Source organism: Physeter macrocephalus, chromosome 16 (genome assembly GCF_002837175.3).
Source record: "Physeter macrocephalus isolate SW-GA chromosome 16, ASM283717v5, whole genome shotgun sequence".
In the NCBI taxonomy this organism is placed as follows: domain Eukaryota; kingdom Metazoa; phylum Chordata; class Mammalia; order Artiodactyla; family Physeteridae; genus Physeter; species Physeter macrocephalus.
The window spans coordinates 24,681,407-24,703,793 of record NC_041229.1 but is presented as its reverse complement, the minus strand read 5'-3'; the positions used below and the strand labels follow the sequence as shown (position 1 = coordinate 24,703,793).

The 22,387-nt window shown below is 36.4% G+C and overlaps 1 protein-coding gene across 2 annotated transcripts in view; it reads left to right on the top strand.

Annotated features, from left to right (window-relative positions):
* Positions 1 to 21,319, top strand: part of ELMOD1 (ELMO domain containing 1) — a 79,496-nt gene extending 58,177 nt beyond the window's left edge. The window contains exons 6-10 of one of the 2 annotated variants that reach the window (XM_007123074.1): positions 5,202 to 5,270; positions 5,773 to 5,796; positions 8,709 to 8,759; positions 9,859 to 9,992; positions 20,109 to 20,281. In XM_007123074.1, the coding sequence (XP_007123136.1) occupies positions 5,202 to 5,270; positions 5,773 to 5,796; positions 8,709 to 8,759; positions 9,859 to 9,992; positions 20,109 to 20,281 (451 nt within the window). Of the gene's footprint in view, positions 1 to 5,201; positions 5,271 to 5,772; positions 5,797 to 8,708; positions 8,760 to 9,858; positions 9,993 to 20,108 lie in introns of both variants that reach the window. The other variant, XM_007123073.1, reaches the window with a different exon arrangement.
* Positions 21,320 to 22,387: the final 1,068 nt, after the last annotated feature.

The following is a 22,387-nucleotide window of genomic DNA, read 5'->3' as shown; positions in this document are numbered from 1 at the left end:
TGTGGGGAGGAAGGTGATCTCCACGTCTTACTCTTCTGCCCTCTTGAAGGTCTCCCTACTGATCTTTATTGAGCTATATGATGTTTTTTTACTCTCACCCTTGTTATAGATGACAAATGAAACTCGTCAGTTCACTTTTCTTTTTATTAACAATGCTGCTAAAAGTTTTGTTTATAAAGTGAGATAATCATCTGAGGATTTGAATAATGCATACCCTCAAATTTTTTCATCTTCTCCCCTTCCCTTTTTTCTCTTAAATATTTTTGAAGACTCCAAAGAACTTTTGTAGAATATTGTGTGTATGTGTATATATTTATACATACATATATACATATGTATGTGTGTGTTTGTATATATATATATATATATATATATATATATATATATATATATACACACACACACGCACACATACACACACACACACACATTTCTGTTTAGGAGCTAAAACAGAAAGATTAAAAACACCAAAATATACAAGTGTACATTCCATTGCCTTCAGAGCAATGAGATCATCACATGTCATTCAGCCCCTGGAAAATTCCACTGTATTCTTATGAGAAGATGAGAGTGAAAGACAAGTAACCTCTTAGTTTTATTATGAAATAGTTTTTACCTCTCAGGCTCTCAGAAAAGGTCTTAGGGTCTCTCCTAGGAGTCTTTTGATCATACTTTGAGAGCTGCTGTCATAGATAATTGAAAAATGATCAAATCTTCAATTGTAATGTATTTGCATATATTCAGATTTCCAAAGTTCCTCCTAATAATGTAGTTTACTAAATTTCAGTCAATAAGAAAGAGTATTATATGTGTATATGTCAACAGGCTAATTTTTTTCTTTTCTTCAGTTATGGAAATTCTTGAAGCCCAATACTCCGCTGGAATCCCGGATTTCTAAGCAGTGGTGTGAAATTGGTTTCCAAGGTGATGATCCTAAAACAGATTTTCGAGGAATGGGACTTTTGGGACTGTACAATTTGCAGTAAGTAAAATGAAGAATGGTTGAGTTTTAAAGTGATGTTCTGGTCTCCTCATACTGAAATGTCAAAGTTGATTTATTAGTCCCAAAAGCCATTTCCCAGGAGACTCCAGGAAAACATTCAAGTCCTCTGACTTGAACTCAGGTTCAAAAAATTTTAAAAACTACTACCATCTTCTCTTTATCTGGCAAACTTCATGGATTCTTTTAAACAAATCTCAAATTTATTTTTTATTTTTTATTATGAAAAATTTCATTTATATTCAAAAACAGAGGAACGATGATAAAGAACCCCCTTTACATTGATCACCCAGATTCAGTAACAATTGAGATTTTGGAATACTTGCAACACTTGTTTTTTTGGTAGAAGTGTGTTAATGAAAATCCTATACTGTTTCTTGTTTCACCCTAATATTTCAATATATAGATCTAAAAGCCATCAATATTACCTTACATTAACCCCAATGACATTATTACACCTAATAAAATTAACAATGATTCCTTGGTATCATCTATATCCTGACCATATTCAAATTACCCAATTCTCTCAAATATGTCTTGTTACAGCTGGTTTGATCTGAACCAGTTCCATGTAAGATCTATGCATTGCACTTAGTGATTGTATCGCTCTCGTCTTTTTTTTTTGTCATCTTATTTTTCTTTAATTAATTTTTATTGGAGTATAGTTGCTTTACAATGCTCTGTTAGTTTCTGTTGTACAGCAAAGTGAATCAGCTATACGTATACATATATCTCCTCGTTTTTGGATTTCCTTCCCATTTAGGTTACCACAGAGCATAGAGTAGAGTTCCCTGAGCTATACAGAAGGTTCTCGTTAGTTATCTATTTTAAACATAGTATCAATAGGGTATATATGTCAATCCCAATCTCCCAATTCACCCCCCACCTTGCCCTCTTGGTAGACATAGGTTTGTTCTCTACCTCTGAGTCTCTATTTCTACTTTGCTCTCTGGTTCTTTTTAATTAAATCAGTCTCTCCTGCTCCATCCTCTCCTTTTGCCCCTCCATCATGTCATTAATTCATGCAAGATTCTAGGTCAGGGGGCTTCCTGGTGGCGCAGTGGTTGAGAGTCTGCCTGCCAATGCAGGGGACACGGGTTCGAGCCCTGGTCTGGGAGGATCCCACATGCCACGGAGCAACTGGGCCCGTGAACCACAACTACTGAGCCTGCGCGTCTGGAGCCTGTGCTCCACAACAAGAGAGGCCGCGATAGTGAGAGGCCCGTGCACCGTGATGAAGAGTGGCCCCCGCTTGCCGCAACTAGAGAAAGCCCTCGCGCATAAACGAAGACCCAACACAGCCAAAAATAAATATAAAAATAAATAAATAAATTTTTTTAAAAAAAGATTCTAAGTCAACTGTCCTATAAAATATCCCACAATCTGTATTTGTCTGTTTGCATTTGTACCCATCCCCGGTATGCCCTGAAAATCAGAGGTACTCGGAAAGGCTTGAATAGGTTCATGTTGACATCTTGGTGGGAGGCCTGCAGCATCCCCACTCTCAGTCTTAAGCTGAGATGGATCAGAGGAATCACAGCCTGATGGCTCCATTATAAAGTCCCCATCAGCCCTTTATCTAACCATTTCCTCCAGTTATCTTCACTGAACCAATTAATTATGCAAAGAGTGCTTTTCTAATTCTGTTATTCTTCCCACAGTTGTTGCCTAAAATTCTGTAAAGACATTTTCCTTTATTAAATACGGTTATTTGGTTTCTCTAAAATAGAGGCAGGGGGCTTCCTTCATGGCGCAGTGGTTAAGAATCCGCCTGCCAATGCAGGGGACACAGGTTCGAGCCCTGGTCCAGGGAGATCCCACATACTATAGAGCAACTAAACCCGTGCGCCACAACTACTGAGCCTGCACTCTAGGTCCCGTGAGCCACAGCTACTGAGCCTGCATGCCACAACTACTGAAGCCCGCATGCCTAGAGCCCATGCTCTGGAACAAGAGAAGCCACCGCAATGAGAAGCCCATGCACTGCAACGAAGAGTAGCCCCCCGCTCACCGCCAACTAGAGAAAGCCCGCACACAGCAACGAAGGCAAAACACAACCCCAAAAAAATATTTTTTTTAATAAATAAAATAAATAAATTAAAATACAGGCAGGACAGCTGCTCAAGTAAATAAGTTGCCAATTTTCAGAGTGAGGAATTGGTGCCCTAGTCCCCTTGTTAGTGATCAAACTTTTTTTGGGGGGGGCTTTATATTTTTAAATTATCACTTTAACTCCTGGTTTTTGTATGTTTATGTGATTTAATAATTGTGCTCATTATTTTTTTCATGCTTAAATTGGGTCATTTGTAGCCATTATTTTTCAAGAAAAAAGGAGTCCTTTTAGGTTGGTTCTTGTGTCCTTTGACACTACCTTACTAGTGAGGATAGTGATATATTTTTAAAAGAAAAAATGACATTTTTAATGGCACCCATTTCCCCCTAAGATCTTTTATTTTAAATTTAGGAAGTTTAATAATCACCCATGCTTTTTTTTTAAGACGGTAAAATTTTTATACAATTTTTAAAGGTTACACTCCATTTACAGTTATTACAAAATATTAGCTATATTCCCCATGTTGTACAATACATCTTTGTAGCCTATCTTATACCTATAGTTTGTACCTCGCACTCCCCCATTCCTATTTTTTCCCTCCTCCCCCTCCCCACTGGTAAATGTTTTAAATGTTACACTATTATGTAAAGTGAATAAATAAAAAAGTAAATTTTGATGACAAAGGTGGTGTTACAAATAAGTGGGTAAAGGATGAGCTTTTAAATAAGTAGAGCTGGGGCAATTGGCCTTCCATTTGAAAATTAAATTAAATTAAATCTCTACCTAGCCTCAGTTTACAAATTGAATGTCAAAAACAAATATTTACAACTTTTAGGAGAAAATCTTTAAGATATGTGAGTAAGGAGGGATCTCTTAAAGATAAAAACCAAAAAAGCACAAACTGTAAAAGAAAAATCAATAAATCTCACATATTAAAATCAAAACTTTCTATAAGCCACCATAAATAAAATGAAAAGAAAGCCAAGACTGACACTCACATAATTGATAAAGGATCCATATCTAGTATATTATTATCTGTAGGCTTATTTATTTGAGGACATTTTTAGATATACTGGACCAAGAAATGTGAACAGAAACCTAATTCTAATATAAACCTATTCTATAAACCTAAATGACCAACAAAAGTATGAAGAGACTCAATTTCATTAATAATCATGGACATGTTTACTAAATTTGCTGACTAGCTTTGAACTTTTCTTTTTTTTTTTTTTTTTTTGGCGGTACGCGGGCCTCTCACTGTTGTGGCCTCTCCCGTTGCGGAGCACAGGCTCCAGACGCGCAGGCTCAGCGGCCATGGCTCACGGGCCTAGCCGCTCCGCGGCATGTGGGATCTTCCCGGACCGGGGCACGAACCCGTATCCCCTGCATCAACAGGCAGACTCTCAACCACTGCGCCACCAGGGAAGCCCTGAACTTTTCTGAGAGAAAATTTAAGAGGTTGTTTTATCCTTTAGATATATACAGGAAATACACATCAAATTAAATAATACATGCTATATGTAGTTGTATTTTATAATTGTCTTTATAAAGTATTTTTTATGTTATATTTTTTAGGGTATGTAAGCTTTTTGTATGTGGGAAGGGAAACTTCATTTCCCCTTTCTTCCCAGAACAGAATTTTTTTAACATCTCTAAGCTCCATAAGATATTTTCATCCAGAATTCTAACACCCTGTGAATATTCTCCAAGAAAATACATTTGAACTTTTATCACCTCCTCTAGTCTCATCCTTTCTCTGCCCTTTGGCTGTCACAGCCTCTTACCATGTCCCTTCATCCAGGTTTTTTCTGCCTTCTGAGGGACCTCATCCTGCCTTCCTACTAAGAATCTATAACCCTCATTAATAAGAATATCTTTGGCTCACTAGGGAATGATAAAGTTCATAATTAAATTTTCAAACCTACTAGAATCATTCCTAAATCTTTGTGGGTTTTACAACTACCCTATTATACTGTCATTATATTTGGAAAATTCTGTTATGAAAAGCTGTTCATTCTCTGGAGGAGCTGACACAGGTTGTATGCTTATGCTGGTGTCCATCTCTGAATCCAAAATGGCCTCAAATTTGATTGAAATGAATGTATTCAAAAGGTATGGAGTTATGGTTTTCTTTCCCTCCAACTGCAGGTATTTTGCAGAAAGGGATGCTGCAGCAGCTCAGCAGGTTCTATCTGATTCTCTTCATCCAAAATGCAGGTAATTGTTGAAAATGAAATGTGTATTAGGCTTTGTGGATTAGGTAGAATTAATTTCATCTCCTATATGGCTCTATTGATGAGATTCTCAAGAGAGTCAACCCACCAGAAGTGAGGCTTAAACCTCTTTCAAACAAGCCCTTTTGACAAATGCTGAATAGGAAGTTTATAATGTCAGGTACTTGTTACAGGATTTAGGATGTAAAGTGGTACCGTTCAAGTGAGATGTGTACTTGAGGGGTTGATAACATCTCTGGTGTCTAGGAAGATTGAGGAGGTGGGCATAGAAGAAGGAGAAAGCAGGGCATGGAAGAAAGAGTTCAGAGACAAGGGACCACAGTGGGGGAATAGAGGGAAAAATGGAAGTCTTGAAGTCAGGGATCAAGTGACAAAGTCTAAAATTGCTGAGGCTCTTTTTTTTCTTCTTAATAAAATTCTAGATTCTAAATTGTTTGCATTTTCATTTACCTTTCTAAATTTTTGTCTTTAACTGATTACATTAGGGATATCACTAAAGAGGAAATAAGGTATTTCTTTGCTTTTGTTTTTTCTTGTTTTTATGTTATTTTAGAGTAAGTATGGGTATGAGTTTTTAAAGTAATATAAATTCATGAAAAATTTTCAAAAAGCAAACATTTCCCAACTTTTTATGTAATATAATTCATTACATTGTGCTGTGTTTTGATGAAGGGAAAACCAGATTAGACTGACCTGATAGAAAATGTCAAAGAGCCTTTCTACAGCCATGTCTGTTGGAGAAACATTTTGAAACTTCACCTAAAGGCTGAACACATTACCACACATTTCTGCCCCCATCCACTCCAAGAGAGGGACATTTCCTCTGGGAATTTTGCTGCACAGAGCAAATCTCCTCTTCTATTAACGTATTTCTAATTGTATTACTATAAAGAGTGTATACATGCTTTAGTTACTCTTATTATAGGAGTTCTTCTATTTTGTACTCATAGTTTTGTATCACTTTTTTCTCCTTAGCATGACAGGTTATCTTGTTAGTGTTCATGTTTGCTAAATAAGTACCAAATTTTATCATACCACTCTCAAAATCTATAAACAGGTTGACTCTGTGGCTCCCCTCCCATCTTACTATTATACTTACTCTAGCTTCGATTGGCTAAGATTCATTAAATTATCCTATACTTCCCAAATTTATAATTATAATATTTTTATGTTTAAATTTTTATTTTATTTACTTTGAGAAAAGCACTAAAATCATAACTCTTTCTTTATATATCACATGGTTAAGATCAAACTGTTTTAATTTTTTAACTACATTGTCTGAATTACATGTTTCTGTAATGTAGAGACTCTGAAACCTCTCTGATTAAAATTGGCTGGGGAGTCTGTGTGCACTGACATTCCTTGGAGAAGCATCAATTAAAAGACATGAATCCTCCATGGTCTTGGGAAGTGACAATAAGCTTAAAATATTTTTTTTTATTAACCATTGGAGAGGCATTGATTTTGTCTATGAGCCATTCTCAAAGAAAGGCTTTATAATTTTATATCCTGTGTTGGCCACTAGAGAGGAATTATTTGAGGGTGTGATTACTCTTATTTAAGAAGAGACTAGTATTTGTGTGTGTGTGTATGTGTGTGTCTGTGTGGGCACGCACACACTTTGTCCCTCAAGCTACAATAAAATTGACTAGATGAAGTTCAAGTATTAATCACTTCAAATTGATGGTAAATGTCATTGAATACAAATCAGATTGTTTTGAAAACACTACTCTCCTTCACAAATGTCTGAAAGAAATATATATTAACCCATAGTGATATCAACATAGGTTCTTTCAAGCCCTGAATATTTCAGGTGTTGAATAGGGAGAAGCCATAAAATACTAAGGAAAGTTCTTTCCTGTCTACCCTTCAGCAAGCATTATACGTTATTGCTCTTGTGAAGATCAATCTATTGAATTCTGAAGTAACTTGAGAGATAAAAGTAGGTTCAAGTTTAAGAGAAGAATTTTGATGGTTTGTATTTTTGTTTGTTTGTTGTGTGTGTGTTTCCTGAAGAGAGGAATTCCTTCTGTTTGGGCCAGGATATCCTATAAGTAATCAAATGAGTGGAGGTCATTTGGCCTTTTCTTATATTTCCAATGCAGATAGATTTAATTTAACAAAATACAGAGATACTATGTATTTACAAAGCTTTGTTGAAGAGAAAATAGGTGCTTATAAATTTGTTTATATAAAATTTCTTAAATTTCACACCTAACTCATTTTAGTTTGGATATGAGTCTTTTAAGGTAAAAATCTCCTGATGCCTCTTTGGCTGACTTGTTGGTTTGTTAATTGGCAGTTGCACTTTAAAAAGAAGTGGCTTATTTTAACATGAATTAAAGACAGTTACTTTGAATTAGAGCCAGTCATTTACAGAGTAGAAAGTAAGTATAATAAAATAACAGTTTTGCATCATGTTTTTGTGGTCCTGTGCTGTGTGTGTGTTACATATGTGTCTTTTAATGTAGTGTTTGCATTGTTTTATAAAGAACTCTCCTTTCTCCTACTTAGATGGAAGCTAAATATTCATAATAACTCTAGTTTTAAAATTTTATTTAATTCCAAGGCTAACTACAATTTTTAGTGTAGAACACTGAATGAAAGTTCACATTGGCCACAAAGGAGAGTGCAACATGGTTCCTGCCTACAAGATGTTGACAGTATGGAAGTGGGTGAGAATAGGGGGAATAAGAAAGTACACAAAGTAATAGAATGCAAGTCAGTATTTTCAGAATGCTTTTATTATAGAACCCTTTCTTCAGTCTTATTCAGAAACTCAAATTATAAAAATGGATTAAAATGGAGCTACTATGATTTAGCTGTCTTAGCTTAGCCAGAGGAAATGCCATAGCACTTGTTGGAGCAGAATTTTTAAAACCTATAAGTTCCTCCTTCCCTTCTTCCCTTCCTCCCTCTCTCCCTTTTATTCTTTCCTTCTTTCTTTTTTTCACTAACTCAATTATTTATCAGTAAACATTTATTTGGCATCTGCTGTGTGCCAGACATCACAAATAAGGCTGAGTAGGATAATTGCCATGAGGGAAAACCAAACGAAATGCAGTGGGGAATCATGACTGAGGTAGCATCTTGATAGAGGAGGAAGTATTATTTGATAATTAATGGTAATTATATTAATGATAATATAAAAGAGTATGTTTGGACTTTAGATCTGTCTCTCACTACTGTACTATAGTGAATAAGGGATAAGTAGCATGGCTTTAAATAATTCCATTTCTGAGCTCCATATAAATTGTATTGTGGCTTTTTAGTTAATAACATTTAAATTGATTAGTGTTTGATAACTGAGTTACAGACTTCCCCACATCTAGTCAACAGTTTTAACAAAAACATTAAAAGAGAACAGGTATCAATTAGAGAAGTCTTATTTATTTATTTACTCATTCATTCATTTATTCAGCAAATTCAGCAAAGCAGAATGGGAGAAGAAAAGGATGGATAAAGCAATTGGGTGAGTGTGGGACTTCATATATAAAGGTTGCCAGAAGAGCACTGCAAAAAATGACAAGGATGAAAATACACTTGTTCTGATGGAAATACATAATCCAGTTGAATTTTGGAAAGGGCCTGTTTATATGTTTTTGTATTTACTTGTATGATTATATGATACTACTTTGCCTGTGACCAAGTGATGAAGTTTAGAAAGTTATAACTGTATGGAAATGATTTTCAAAATCATAATTTGGAATTGTATTTGCTAGTCTTCTTTTAAGGATTTCTATCAAGTTATCAGGTTATTAGTTAAAAGTTTACTTTAGAAGGTCTTTTTTTATAATGCCCCATTTCATCCAAAAATATTTCTGAGCAGAGAACTCCATTTTTTTTATGTACTGGATTTATAATACCAGAGAGGAGTTAAGAACTCAGTTTCACTTAATTTTAGATAGACATGTAGAAAATGGACTAGAAAATATACCCTGAGTGTTAAGATACTAGTTAAATTTTTCCTCATTTTAAAGGTAATATAAGATTTATTATAGAAAATTTCAAAAATATAGGAAAGTAAACAAAAAAATCACCCTAATCATATTACTCTAATATACCCAAATTAATATTTTGTGGCATTTCACTCTAGTTTTTCTGCACATTTGTGTGCATAAGAAAACTTGGCTTGTTCTATACATAATGTTTTATATCCTGCTTAAATAATCTTTAGGAGTATGGTTTTTGCTAGTTGTATTATGTTATATGAGATTGCCATAATTTATTTCACCAATCATCTTCTTTAGGATATATGAATAGTTTACATGTCTTTGCCATATAAATAATGATGTAATGACTATCATTGCATATAAAGTTTTGCCATTTTCTGTTTTTTTCTCTCATATATTTGGGAATGGCATTACCAAGTCAAAGCATACGAATTCTCAATTCTCTTGGCATACATTATTAAAATTTTCTGGTAATTTATAAGATTCAGGGTTTGATAAGTTGGAGAGAGAAGGGAAATCTGACACTCTGATAATAGCAATTTAAATATCAAATTATCATTTTTTGAAATGCTTACTTCTCTTATGTGATATACAGTTGGTGTGGCTTGCACTTTACAGGTACTCGTTTGCAATTGTGGGCATCAATATAACTGATCTGGCATATAATCTACTGGTGAGTGGAGCTCTAAAAACTCATTTCTACAACATCGCTCCAGAAGCTCCAACATTATCTCACTTCCAGCAAACATTCTGTAAGTGTTCTGTTGCTTAATTATTGATATAGGTTTCTATAGAACACTCTAGACAAGGGTTGAAGCTGAGGATCTTTGTGATTTGGCTGCATTGGAGCCTTTGAACTTCCTCCTTTGGTTTTGATTTTGTTTTCTCATTCACAACCTACACATATTTTCAGGCATCATGAATCTTTCCTCATTCCCAGCTCTTGCCTAATAAATATTCAATGTATCAACTTCCCATCTGACTTAAAGACATCAGAGATGTCTTTCTTCCTCTGATCCAGCATGTCATAACACTTAAGCGTGCAGGCTCTGAAGACAGCCTGAGTTGACTCCCAGATCTACGTTAACTACCATCTCTAAACCTCAGCTATCCCATCTATAAAATGAGTCCTTTCCTCATAGAGCTGCTGTGGAGGTAAAATGAGATGAGGATAAAAAGGCTTTTTATTAGCTAGTCCCATAGTTAGTGCTCAGTGAACATTAGAAAGAGAAGGTGGTGGTTTAATGGGTGATATAGATGGTGGTAGAGTTGTCATTGGTATTACTTTTACTGCTACCACTACTAGTGCTACAGAGGGTAGTGTTTGCAGCCCTTTCTAAGTGTAGGTGCTAGTAGAGGGAAGTACTGTTGACCCTGAACCAGAGCCTTATGTTGTCCCTGCCTGAGGGGTATCCTTTGGGGTTGCAGTTGTGCTGATGTACATTATGGTGCTGTGTCATTATGATCCTTGCTGGCCAGACATAAACTGGTTTGGAGGAACATAGAACGATAGTCTACCAAGTCTTTAAGCAATCTAAGCAATTTAAAGGAGAAATGTCTTTTAAACCATTTAAACCATGCTTACTGCACTGAGGGCCTCGTTCCTGAGCATTCTTAGCAAGAAAATTTCAAAATTTTTCTTCTTATGTTTCTTTCAACCTTATTTCTGTTGTTATGCTGCTAAACAGATCTGCCACTCTTTCTAAGTATGGTTAAGACACAATCATTCCACCCCAAATCTACCACAGGAGAGTGTTGTTCCCCAGTTCAATTTTAAAATGTGATAAAGTCACAAGTTAATAGCCATTTACTTTATCTAAATTCCTAAATTAATAGTGATTATGTTATCTAGGATTCTGTCTTCTTTTACATCTGCTTATGCAGGACTTCCAGTTAAAGATGACATAATTAGTGTATGCATTATGCTCCCTTCTGAAATTCCACTAAAGTTAATAAAAGGGATTTTCCTAAGAAAGCATAAACCCACAAGGATAAAAATCAGAAACAAAGCAAGAAAATCTCATTTTGAAAGCTGGAAAACAGATTAAGTGGTAAATGATTTAGTAATCTTGAGAGAGCAAATCCCTAACAGGTGGCATGGAAAGGTAAGAAGCAACCTGATTTATTCCACAGGATTCCCCAAAACGTTCAAGAATTGGCAGCATTAGATATCTCAGAAATGAGGGTTAACATAATAAGACCAAAAATAGCAAGATTGCTTGAAAATACGTTAAGAAGCTCTTAGAGGCTTAAACCCCCTTCCCCAGGAGACAGCTTCTGTCCTTCCCCCTCCTCAGCAGAGGCTGGTGTACTTTACAGGGAGAGAAAAATAAAGGGTCTCTGGTCTGATGAGAATCAGGTACAGCTGATGGCAAACCATACTGAAAGTGATGATGAAGACTGAGACCCAGGCTCCTTCTCCTACTCAATTCCTATCACTTTGGCAAGAGACTAACAAGGCCCTTCTCTGAAATCCGAACATCCCAAGAGAAAATAGCTGAAGATGCTGACCTCTGGGTCTCCCCAGTGAAGCAGTCCAGTCATATCACTCTACAGTCATGCTCACCATCAACAAACCCTACCTATGTGCTCAGAGCTTCCAATCAGCTTTTAATCCAGTTGGCTTTTTATTTAGTACAATATATTTACAGGTAGCCAAGTATTACCAGATGTTTGAGTGTGATGGTTAAAAACATGTCCTCAAATTCTTTGATACTCCTCCTATTAAAAGGTAGGTTTTTTGTTCCTCTCACCCAGCCCAACTGGGCTGACCAGTTGGTTGACCAAGAGAATAAGCAGATTTGACACTATGTGACTTTTAGGGCTACATTAGAAAAGTCTTTCATCTGTGGTTAAAAAAGATGTGGTACATGTATGCAATGAAACACTACTCAGTCATAAAAAAGAATGAAATAATGCCATTTGCAGCAACATGGATGCAACTAGAGATTATCATACTAAGTGAAGTCAGAAAGAGAAAAACAAACACTATATGATATCACTTATATGTGGAATCTAAAATATGACACAAATGAACCTACTTATGAAACAGAAACAAACTCATGGACATAGAGAACATACTTGTGGTTGCCAAGGAAGAATGGGTTGGGGGAGGAATGGAGTGGGAGGTTGGGGTTAGCAGATGTTAGCTATTATATATAGAATGGTAAACAACAAGGTCCTACTGTATAGCATGGGGAACTATATTCAATATCCTATGATAAACCGTAATGGAAAAGAATATTAAAAAAAGAACGTGTATATATATATATGTATGTATAACTGAATCACTTTGCTGTACAGCAGAAATTAACACAACATTGTAAAACAATTATACATCAATTAAAAAATTTTTTTTAAAGAAAAGGCTTTGATCTGGAGATCAGGGATTGAGCTGCCTTTGGAAGCATGAGCCACCATGTAAGGTATCTGATTCCTCTGTGTTGTGAAAAAGTCCAGGACATACAGAGCAATCATATGTAGGTAATCTGACTGACAGCCCCAGATGAGATCCCAGCTGATAGCATCTACCACTAGACTTGTGAGTGAAGATGCCTCTAAATGATTCCTGCCACCAGCTGTCAAGTCACCCCAACCTTCAGATCTTCCTAGTTGAGATTCCAGGCATTGTGGATCCATCCCTCCTCTACCCTTTCTGAATTCCAAACCCACTGAATTCATGAGAATATTAAAATGTTTTTTTTTAAGCCACTGAATTTTGGAATAATTTCTTAAGCAACCCTAGATAACAAGAACAGTAAGAAAAGCCTCAAACATGAAAGAGAGTCTAAAACAGGCAGAAGTAAAGCCACTATTAAGAAACAGAAACCATGCAGAGAGAAGAAAACTTCAAAAATACATATCATTAACATCCCCAAGAGATAAGAGAAAAAATTGCTACTATGAAACAAGAACAAGGTGCCATAGAAAGAGCATTCAGAGAATAAAAGAGTGTTCTTAGAAATTAAAAATCAGATAACAGAAATGAAATCTCCAAGGATTAGAAGTTAAAGTTGAAAACTTCCAGAAAGTAGAACAGAAAGTATAGATGAAAAATAGAAAATAAAGGTTGAGAAATTAAAGGACCATTCTTGAAAGTCTTATGAAAGGAGTGCCAGAAAAAAGAACAGTGAAACTAAGGGGAGGGAATCAAACAAATAAATCAAGAAAAATTTTCAGAACTGAAGGATGACTTTTCATATTTAAACTAGTAAGCACCAGGATAATAGATTAAAATGGATTTACACTCAGGTCCATATCATTGTGAAATTTTAATACATAGGAAAGAGATGATTCTAAAAATTTCCAAATCTGTCACATAAAGAATTGGGAGTCAAGATGACATTGGATTTCTCAACAGCAACACTGTATTCTAGAAGAGATTGGAATAATGTCTTCAAAAATTTAGGCAAATATTATTTAATATCTAAGGGAATATGATTTCCAATTTTGAATTCTATACCCGGTCCAACTTACCAATTAAGTGTGGAGTAGAATAAACACATTTTTTTGAGTGCAAGGTCTTAAACATTTTACCTTCTTGTACCCTTATAAAGGAAGCTCCTGAAGGATATTTTTCCATAAAATAAGAGAGTAATCCTAAGAGGAATAAGTGAGGTACAGAAAGCAGGAAATCCATCAGAGAAAAAAGAGAAGAGAAGAGGGGAAGGGAGGGGAGGGGAGGGGAGAGGATAGGAGAGGAAAGAGAAGAGAATCTTCAAGATGAGGGAAGTCAAAAAATCAAGCAATGGAAAATATGTTATTTAGAGCTATGGAGGTCAATAATCAAAGAATCAGCTGGAAGAGTTGAAATGCTGCTTTAAGGAAGCAGGAATTAGGACAGGAAGTGTTGCTGGGTTTTCGTTTGCTCTTTGTAACAAGACTTATTAAACTATTTGACTCTATGCATAATTTGATGCTCAATATAACTAATTATTAGAGAAATACAAACCAAACTACAATGAGGTATCACCTCACTCTGGTCAGAATGGCCATCATCAAAAACTCTACAAATAATAAATGTTGGAGAGGGTGTGAAGAAAAGGGAACCCTCCTACGCTGCTGGTGGGAATGTAAGTTGGTACAACCACAGTGGAGAACAGTATGGAGGTTGCTTAAGAAACTAAAAATAGGGCTGCCATATGACCCAACAATCCCACTCCTGGGCATACATCCAGAGAAAACTATAATTTGAAAAGATACATGCACCCCAATGTTCATTGCAGCACTATTTACAATAGCCAAGACATGGAAGCAACCTAAATGTCCATCAGCAGATGAACGGATAAAGAAGATGTGATATATATGTATATAGTACACACACACACACACACACACACACACACAATGGAATATTACTCAGTCATAAAAAAAGAAGGAAATAATGCCATTTGCAGCAACATGGATGGACCTAGATATTATCATACTAAATGAAGTAAGCCAGAAAAAGACAAATATATGATATTGCTTATATGTGGAATCTAACAACAACAAAAAAATACAAATGAACTTTTTTACAAACCAGAGATAGACTGACCATAGACATGGAAAACGCACTTATGGTTACCAAAGGGGAAAGATGGGGAGGGGTAAATTAGGAGGTTGGGATTAACATATACACACTACTATATATAAAATAGATAACCAAGAAGGACCTACTGTATAGCACAGAGAACTATAATCAGTATTTTGTAATAACCTATAAGGGAAAAGAATATAAAAAAGAATAGACATACATACGTATAACTGAATCATGCTGTACAGCTGAAATTAACACAACATTGTAAATCAACTATACATCAATAAAAAATAAATAAAATAAATTATGCATAAGTTGAATGAAAAAGCAAATTTTAAAATATATACATCGGGCTTCCCTGGTGGCGCATTGGTTGGGAGACCGCCTGCTGATGCAGGGGACACGGGTTCGTGCCCCAGTCCGGGAAGATCCCACATGCCGAGGAGCGGCTGGGCCCGTGAGCCATGGCCACTGAGCCTGTGCGTCCGGAGCCTGTGCTCCACAACGGGAGAGGCCACAACAGTGAGAGGCCCGTGTACCACAAAAAATAAATAAATAAATAAATAAATAAAATATATACATCTTTATGACTTGTTAATGGAAAATGTAAGTCCCCTACATTTGTGATTACAGCTCCTACTTTGACAAGTAGATGATTATATTTACTCCTGTAACAATTCTGACCATTTCCAGCAAATAATATTGAGGTTTTACTACAGATCAGATTCTGTGTTGAGGAAGAAAGACATGTAAACAAATAAAACACGGTGGGAAGAATTTTGTTATTGAAGAAGTAAAATCTCACTCAGTCTGGGGATCAGGGAAAGCTTCTTAAAGCAAATTCCACTTTCCATGAGAACTGAAGAATAGGTAGCAGGAAATATAACAGTGATGGCCTAGTGGCCCAGCGAGAGGGAGTGGCACAGGCAAAGGCCACAAGACAGTGTGGTGGATTCAAGGAATAGAGCATAGGATTTGGGGTGGAGGAGGGGTGTCTAGAGATGACAGTAGTAAGAGCAAGAATGGGGAAGGGGGATATCTTGAAAGAGTTTTGTAAGCCATCTAAAAGAGCATAAACGTAGATAAAGAGGACCCCTTGCTTTGTTTCTCTACCCCTCGTACTTACCTTATTCTATAGTTACCATGCTCCTTAGGGAAGTCAGGGAAGCAATTCTGAGGGAAAATAGAATGAGTTTAGTTTTAGGTATACCAGGGGTGGGTTCCTTTTGGGAAATAGTTGGCATTCTAATGAATAGTGGGCATTCTAATATAAGGTTATGGAGCTCTGAAGAATTACAAGGGCAGATTTGGGATTCATTAGCATTAAGGAGAAAATCAGAGCCATACAGTGGGGAGCTCTTGCAGGAGAGAATCAAAGTTAGAATCATAGGAATTGACATATAAGAACAGGAATGTTTGTTTTGTTCACGACTATATCCACAGCCCAGAACCTAGTACAGAATAGGTGCTCAGTAAATATTTGTTGGATGGATGGATGGATGGGAGGCAAAAATATTGGCTGGTGTCCTTTTCAGGAGAAAGGAAGTCTAGTTACTCTGGAAACATTTGGCCTTGGTCTGAATTGATAGGTTTCCAAGAGAATTTTAACCTGGGTGAGTAAGCAAGCAGTGGGATTACTTTTTTTAAGGCCCTCACCAAGTTTTAGAAACAGCAGCAATCCCGCTGTGGCTTGGGGTGAGGCAGAGGGACTCAGGCCTCTCTAGAAGAAGCAAACTGTGCCCTGAATTCGTTGTTCATCTATCAGACATGATCAGTTTTGCACCTCTTCTCTGTAATATTCTTGCAATTACCTGTGTCCTTGTGTCTCTGCAGTCTACTAATCGAATGCAGTGAAGTAAAACCAAGACACATTCAAGCAACAATAAATATGCTGCAGTCTTGGGTTGGAAAGCCAAATTATTATTCCAAATAGGTATTTCATCTAGGTGAAAGAATATAAGAATATAATAGGTCTATCATTTTGACTTTACAGTATTATTCAGTGAGCACTGCACTGCCAAGTCAGTATGCTATGAAAATCACATTCAATCTAAAGCTCCACTGAACAGGCAGCTGAATTGAAATAAAGTAAGGTTAGGTGTAGTGAGCAGAAGGAAGTACAATAGCAAGAAGAGAAAAAAGAATTAGCTTTTCTTTGACCTTCAAAAGAAGGAACTATTCAATAGGAATAAGAACCAGAAAAAGAGAGTACACTGGAAAGGGCAGCTGATTTCAGGTACTGGCTTCCAGCTTCCAGCTATAATTGTGTGATTGTATACCATTCAAGTATCTCTTCTAAACTCAATGTCCTCATCTGCATTACCTATTCCATAAAACTGCTGTAAGAATTAAATAAGGGACTATAAGCAATACCCTGACCCCTCTTTCCCCCCTCTGCTCTTCATGCCATTTTGTTGGCTTCCTTAGCTAGCAAATCGTCATCTGAAATTGTCTACCTTGGTCGCTCTCCAAGAAACTGAGAATTGGGGAACATAAGAACTCTACCTTTTTCTTGTATTTGTTACATATTTGTTAATTGGCAGATGGGCCAACTGATCAATTGGCCAAATGAATTTATGAACACTCTGTAATGTTATATAAATGAGTGGAGTTTTATGATTATGATATGTACCCTGGAAGCCAAGCCACCATTTCTACATTTTGATTAAAATCATGTTATGCAGTGTCTAATTATTTTTCTGACGGGATAGAGAGAGTCCTAGGGAATCAGTTTGCAAGATTTACACCTTGACTTTTGTAGCCTTGAGAGGAAGGAGAATGGTGTTAGATTATTAACCACCCCTCTCTCTTCTACTCTTCTCCTAGCCTGTCTTTTAAACCTTTCAAAATGTTTTCCTGTAGTTGCATGTAAGGTAGAAAAATGGTGAAACCAAAGGGATCTGTATTCTTCTAAAACTCTATGCTACCCTAGATCACTTCTAGAGTGAGAATGTACATTGTAGAGAAGTGAATTTCTCATTAATTATTGTTCACAGTGCCTACTTATTATTGTCAATAAGGGTAAATAACTTACTAATCATGAGATACCAATGAGATGTTTTTAATTCATCAGTATTGGAAACCTGACTCTATATACAAAACAGGTCAGGTATGTTTATTTGAGTTCAGAAGCAAAGTCAGGAAAATTATGTGTATATTTTATATAGCAAAGAAGAAGAAATTATAAATGATCATAGATTTTATTTAGAACCATAAAAATTATAACATTTAGAAAGAAACCAAGGGAACTTAAAAAGAGGGCATCTTCTAAACCAATGGATTTCAAACTTCAGTGACATGAGATTCATCTTACTGAACTGCGATGTCTGGTTGAATCTGGGAGGGTCTTCATTTTTTACAAGTACCTCATGCCATTCTTGGGATACTTTAGGATGGATAGATGATTGAATTCTTTTGGTTGAATAAGATACTGAGATGAGAGGAAAGAATTTCTGTTGGTGTGTGCTGAAACAACCAGGATGATAAACAGACTCCAAGTCATGGCATATGAGAAATGGTAAGAAGAAATGGGGAAGCTTAACCTCATGGTATAAAGGACACTTCAGATACTTGAGTTGGAGAAGGATTGAATTTGCTCCAAGAAATATGGGGCAAGAAATTTTGGCCCAGTGTGAGAAAGCACCTCTAAAGAATCAGGTTCGTCTTTCATGGACCAGGCTAATGTCAGTGTTGTCACCAGAAAAGTTCAAGACTGGGTGCTGCCACAGGGAATCCAAGCATCAGATGGATCAGAGACAGATGGATGGCTCCTGGGATTGCTGATACGTCTGATCTGGGGCTTCTCTGATATGGTCACGTTCCCACTACAATGGCAGTGGGCCCTGGCTGGTGTAGCCCAGAGGCATTTGAGTGAGGGTTGGTATGTGTTCCCATCTGAGATGTTAAAAGGAGTCAATATGTTAACTTGTGTTAACACAGATTAACAAAATGTGTTAATGTGTGGAGAGAGCCCAGAGGCAGTCCAAGCCTAGAGGAAATGAGTCAACCCAAAGAAAAAATAAAATAAATTCTCTCTCTCCTTACTACCCTTCCTCCTATAGTTGAAGAGAAAGACTGTATACTTAAAGATGTACAAGCATACTTAACAATGTAATGAATGAGTAACCAGGTAAGTTTGTGGAAGTAGACCCACATCTGGCAGTGTGTGTTGGGGGTAGGAAGGAAGGTCATTTCTAATTTTGTATTACAGTGAGATATGAATAAAGGTTTTTAAAAATCTGTTTATGGAACTATGTTAAAGGTTATCCCATAAGTAGCTAGTTACCAGAAAAACAAAAGCTATTGAATTTTTTTTACTATTAGAAATGAGTATATTTGTTCCAAATATATTTCCCCTGTCCTCTGTCATCTCTGCTGCTTACTCCTTCCCATGAAGGTGAAGGGCTAAGATTTAAACCAGGTTTCTGGCTCCAGAATCCTTCCTCTGAACTCCAGAATCCTTCCTCTGAACTATCTTCTACTGCCTTCTAATGTTAAGACAAAGTAAAGCTTGTGTAATGTTTGGTTTCCATTTTTCTAACTAGTGTTATTTCCTTAAATACTTTTTTTCTTATTATAGAGACACTTGAGCTTGCTTTTGCTTTACTACATGCAAATACCTATAATTGTCTTTTAAAAAGCTATTCACATTTCAATTCTAAATGAGGAGGGAGGGGTACAGTGAGGAAACAATACAATAAGTAGGTTCTCATATCAAATATTTAACATGTATTCCAAAAATGTTCCCAATCCACATAACATTTTTGAGACAAAAAAGTATTTGAATATGAAATTATGCTTCAGAGCAAAGATGTCTTATTAACAATTTCATATAGTTTAATGACCACTCTATTGTTCAGAGTTGATTTACAGTTTTTATTGTCTCATAATAGATTGTCAGAATGCATTCTTTTGATTTGTCAGGGTAATTTTAAACTTTACTCAAATCAAATATCAAGAGAAAAAAGGCTGAGTGGAGTACTTTTGAAAAATCATACCATTATGTTAATTTAATCAGGAGGTGAAGAATGAAGTAGTTACTGTCGAACTTTCAAAATATGTTCCAGTTGTTATTCATATTCTAGAAATGGCAGAATTGATTTTTCTTCCTGCTTGAGCAGAGTGAGAATAATTCTAGGACCAATTGCAAAAATCTTGCAGGTTGGTACCTTCTACTGCACTGGTTTTAAAGAATAATTTTAACAGTAGTATTTGCTGTATTTTGATCTTGTCTTTGAGTGACATGGTTGCTGTTCGTTGGTCTGGTATCTTTTTCAGCATTCAGGGTGATTCTGAATATGATTAAGGATTTTTTCCCCTTGCATTCTTGTCACTGTCTTATCTCTAACAGGCTATTTGATGCACGAGTTTCATAAGTTTTGGATTGAAGAGGACCCCATGGACATAATGGAATTTAATCGTGTACGGGAGAAATTCCGCAAGAGGATCATAAAACAGCTGCAGAATCCAGACATGGCATTGTGCCCACACTTTGCTGCCTCGGAAGGTTTAATCAACATGTAGTCACCCACACTGGTTTTAATGGATACCCCAGGACAGTGCCTCATTATTGTGTTAGATCTCTGTTTAGGTCCCAGCTCACACATTGAATGCACACAGTGATTGTATGCATGCCTGTTGGTACAGTGTTTTCATATCTTCGTCATAATTACCAGATCCACAAATACCACAATTTCTGCAGTATCTGTCATCCAGTGACTGCTCATATTGTGGCATCATGAAGTGTTACATCTTGCCTTGACACCTGGTATGGAGAGAGTTTTCTATTTTTTTAAATTGGCTTCCTCTCCCTCATAATTTAGTGTTGAAGAATTGTGTTTCTCTAGCTGTATTTTATATGTAAAAGATTTAGCTGAATTTTGTTCTGTGAAAGCCTTTTAATTTATTGATATGTTCCATGACTATAGCTGCTAGCTCTTCAAGCCAGGTTCATGCTTGGACCTCATTCCAATAAAGTATGACTTTAAAATAACACAAACAGATACATGATAAGACAAATCACTCTTGCAAATACTGCTGCACTTCATGAAAATGTAATGAGGCTAACAAGAAGCAAATTTAGGTAGGTGTTGGGTTTTTTTTGAAGTACCACAGAAATATATTGTAATTTACCCCCAGTTGTAATTGTGGCATAGTCATCTGGACATCAAATTATTTTATTCCCATAATTTTACTGGCTTGGATGCCTAAATATGTTTATGATGCTTGGAGCCTCAGAAAAGAAGTATGCACACTGCAAAAGCTCCACAAGCTTTTTCACTGCCTGCCTCTTGCTGAACTCAGAGTTACACCCTGGCACTGTTCTGATCCAGGCATCTTTGCTTGGGGCACTGAGTGCTGGCTGGTTTGTTGTCTATGTCAAGAGGTAATATTAAAAAACAATATGAAAGAAAATGTGTTGCAAGAGAAGAACCTGAGCTATGTCATTCTGTAATATTTCTTGAAACTAATGACCTTGTCTTTTATCAGTGGAAGAAATAAATTGCTTGGAAGGAGAACAAAATCAAGTCATTTCAAAACTGCTTAAAATCATTTTAAAAACCATGATTTAGTTTGGAATTAATTATGATTGTAGTCTGTTGAATAGTATTTACCATGGCATTTCATACCCATGGTATTTTATACCTTCTATCAGTTTTAGTATTATTAGATGTTTGTGTACTCACTTGCTTATCTAAGTGAATTTTGAGTACTGCCTAACTCAGTTATGAATAAATTACATGTTATTCTACTGTAATGTATAGTGTATTTCATTTTAATATTTTTGTGCTTGTACAGCTTCTGAATATGCAGATATGTGAGTGGGTAGAATGTCAAAGACAGACAACCTGAAGCTGAATATAAATCATGCCATATGTCATGTCTGAGAGACTGCTTTTATTTAACTAATCTTGAGGCCTGGTGTTGCTTTAATGAAAGAATAATATCAAGCTTTTTCTTTGCTAGACAAAAGAAATTTGTCTACCGCTAGACAGCAGATATAGAAAACATTAAGGTGTCTGTTGTTTCCTGGTCCGTTCTAGCTCCTCTGGGATTTTATTATTCTTTCCCTTTCAGCTGTATGCCAGGTGGCAGGATTTTGCATTGCATCTTTTATAGTCCTGTGTCCTTTCTTAGAATGGGGAAGGGAAGGAGTTAGTTAAAGCATGATATATACCATGAGTAGTGACAAGAATATATATTCCTCTCCAGAGTAAGTGAGAACTTGTGAACCCAGTAAATGGCCTGTCTTGGGAGCCCTGAATTTGCTGTAGCTACTATATATGAAGGGGTTCTTCCATGTTCAGTACAGCCTTTGAAGCCGCATGTATGCATTGTCTCTTCCTATCCACTATGGTCCTGTGTCACTGACATGGCTTGATAATATGTGGCACATATACCAGCTCATGTCTCTTCTGTTCAGGTAGAGATAGTTGATGGCAACAAAGCTAGGAGCTTTCCCTCCCAGCTCCTTGAATGATTTCTCTCTGTTGTATCTTAACATGGCTGCACAATTTTAGGATGAACAAACTCTGCCAGCTCCTTCTAGTTCTGAGTATTATTAGATTTCTTGTTTGCACCTCTTTGTGGAAGACGCATTCTACCCTGTAATATGAAGTGAGACGAGAA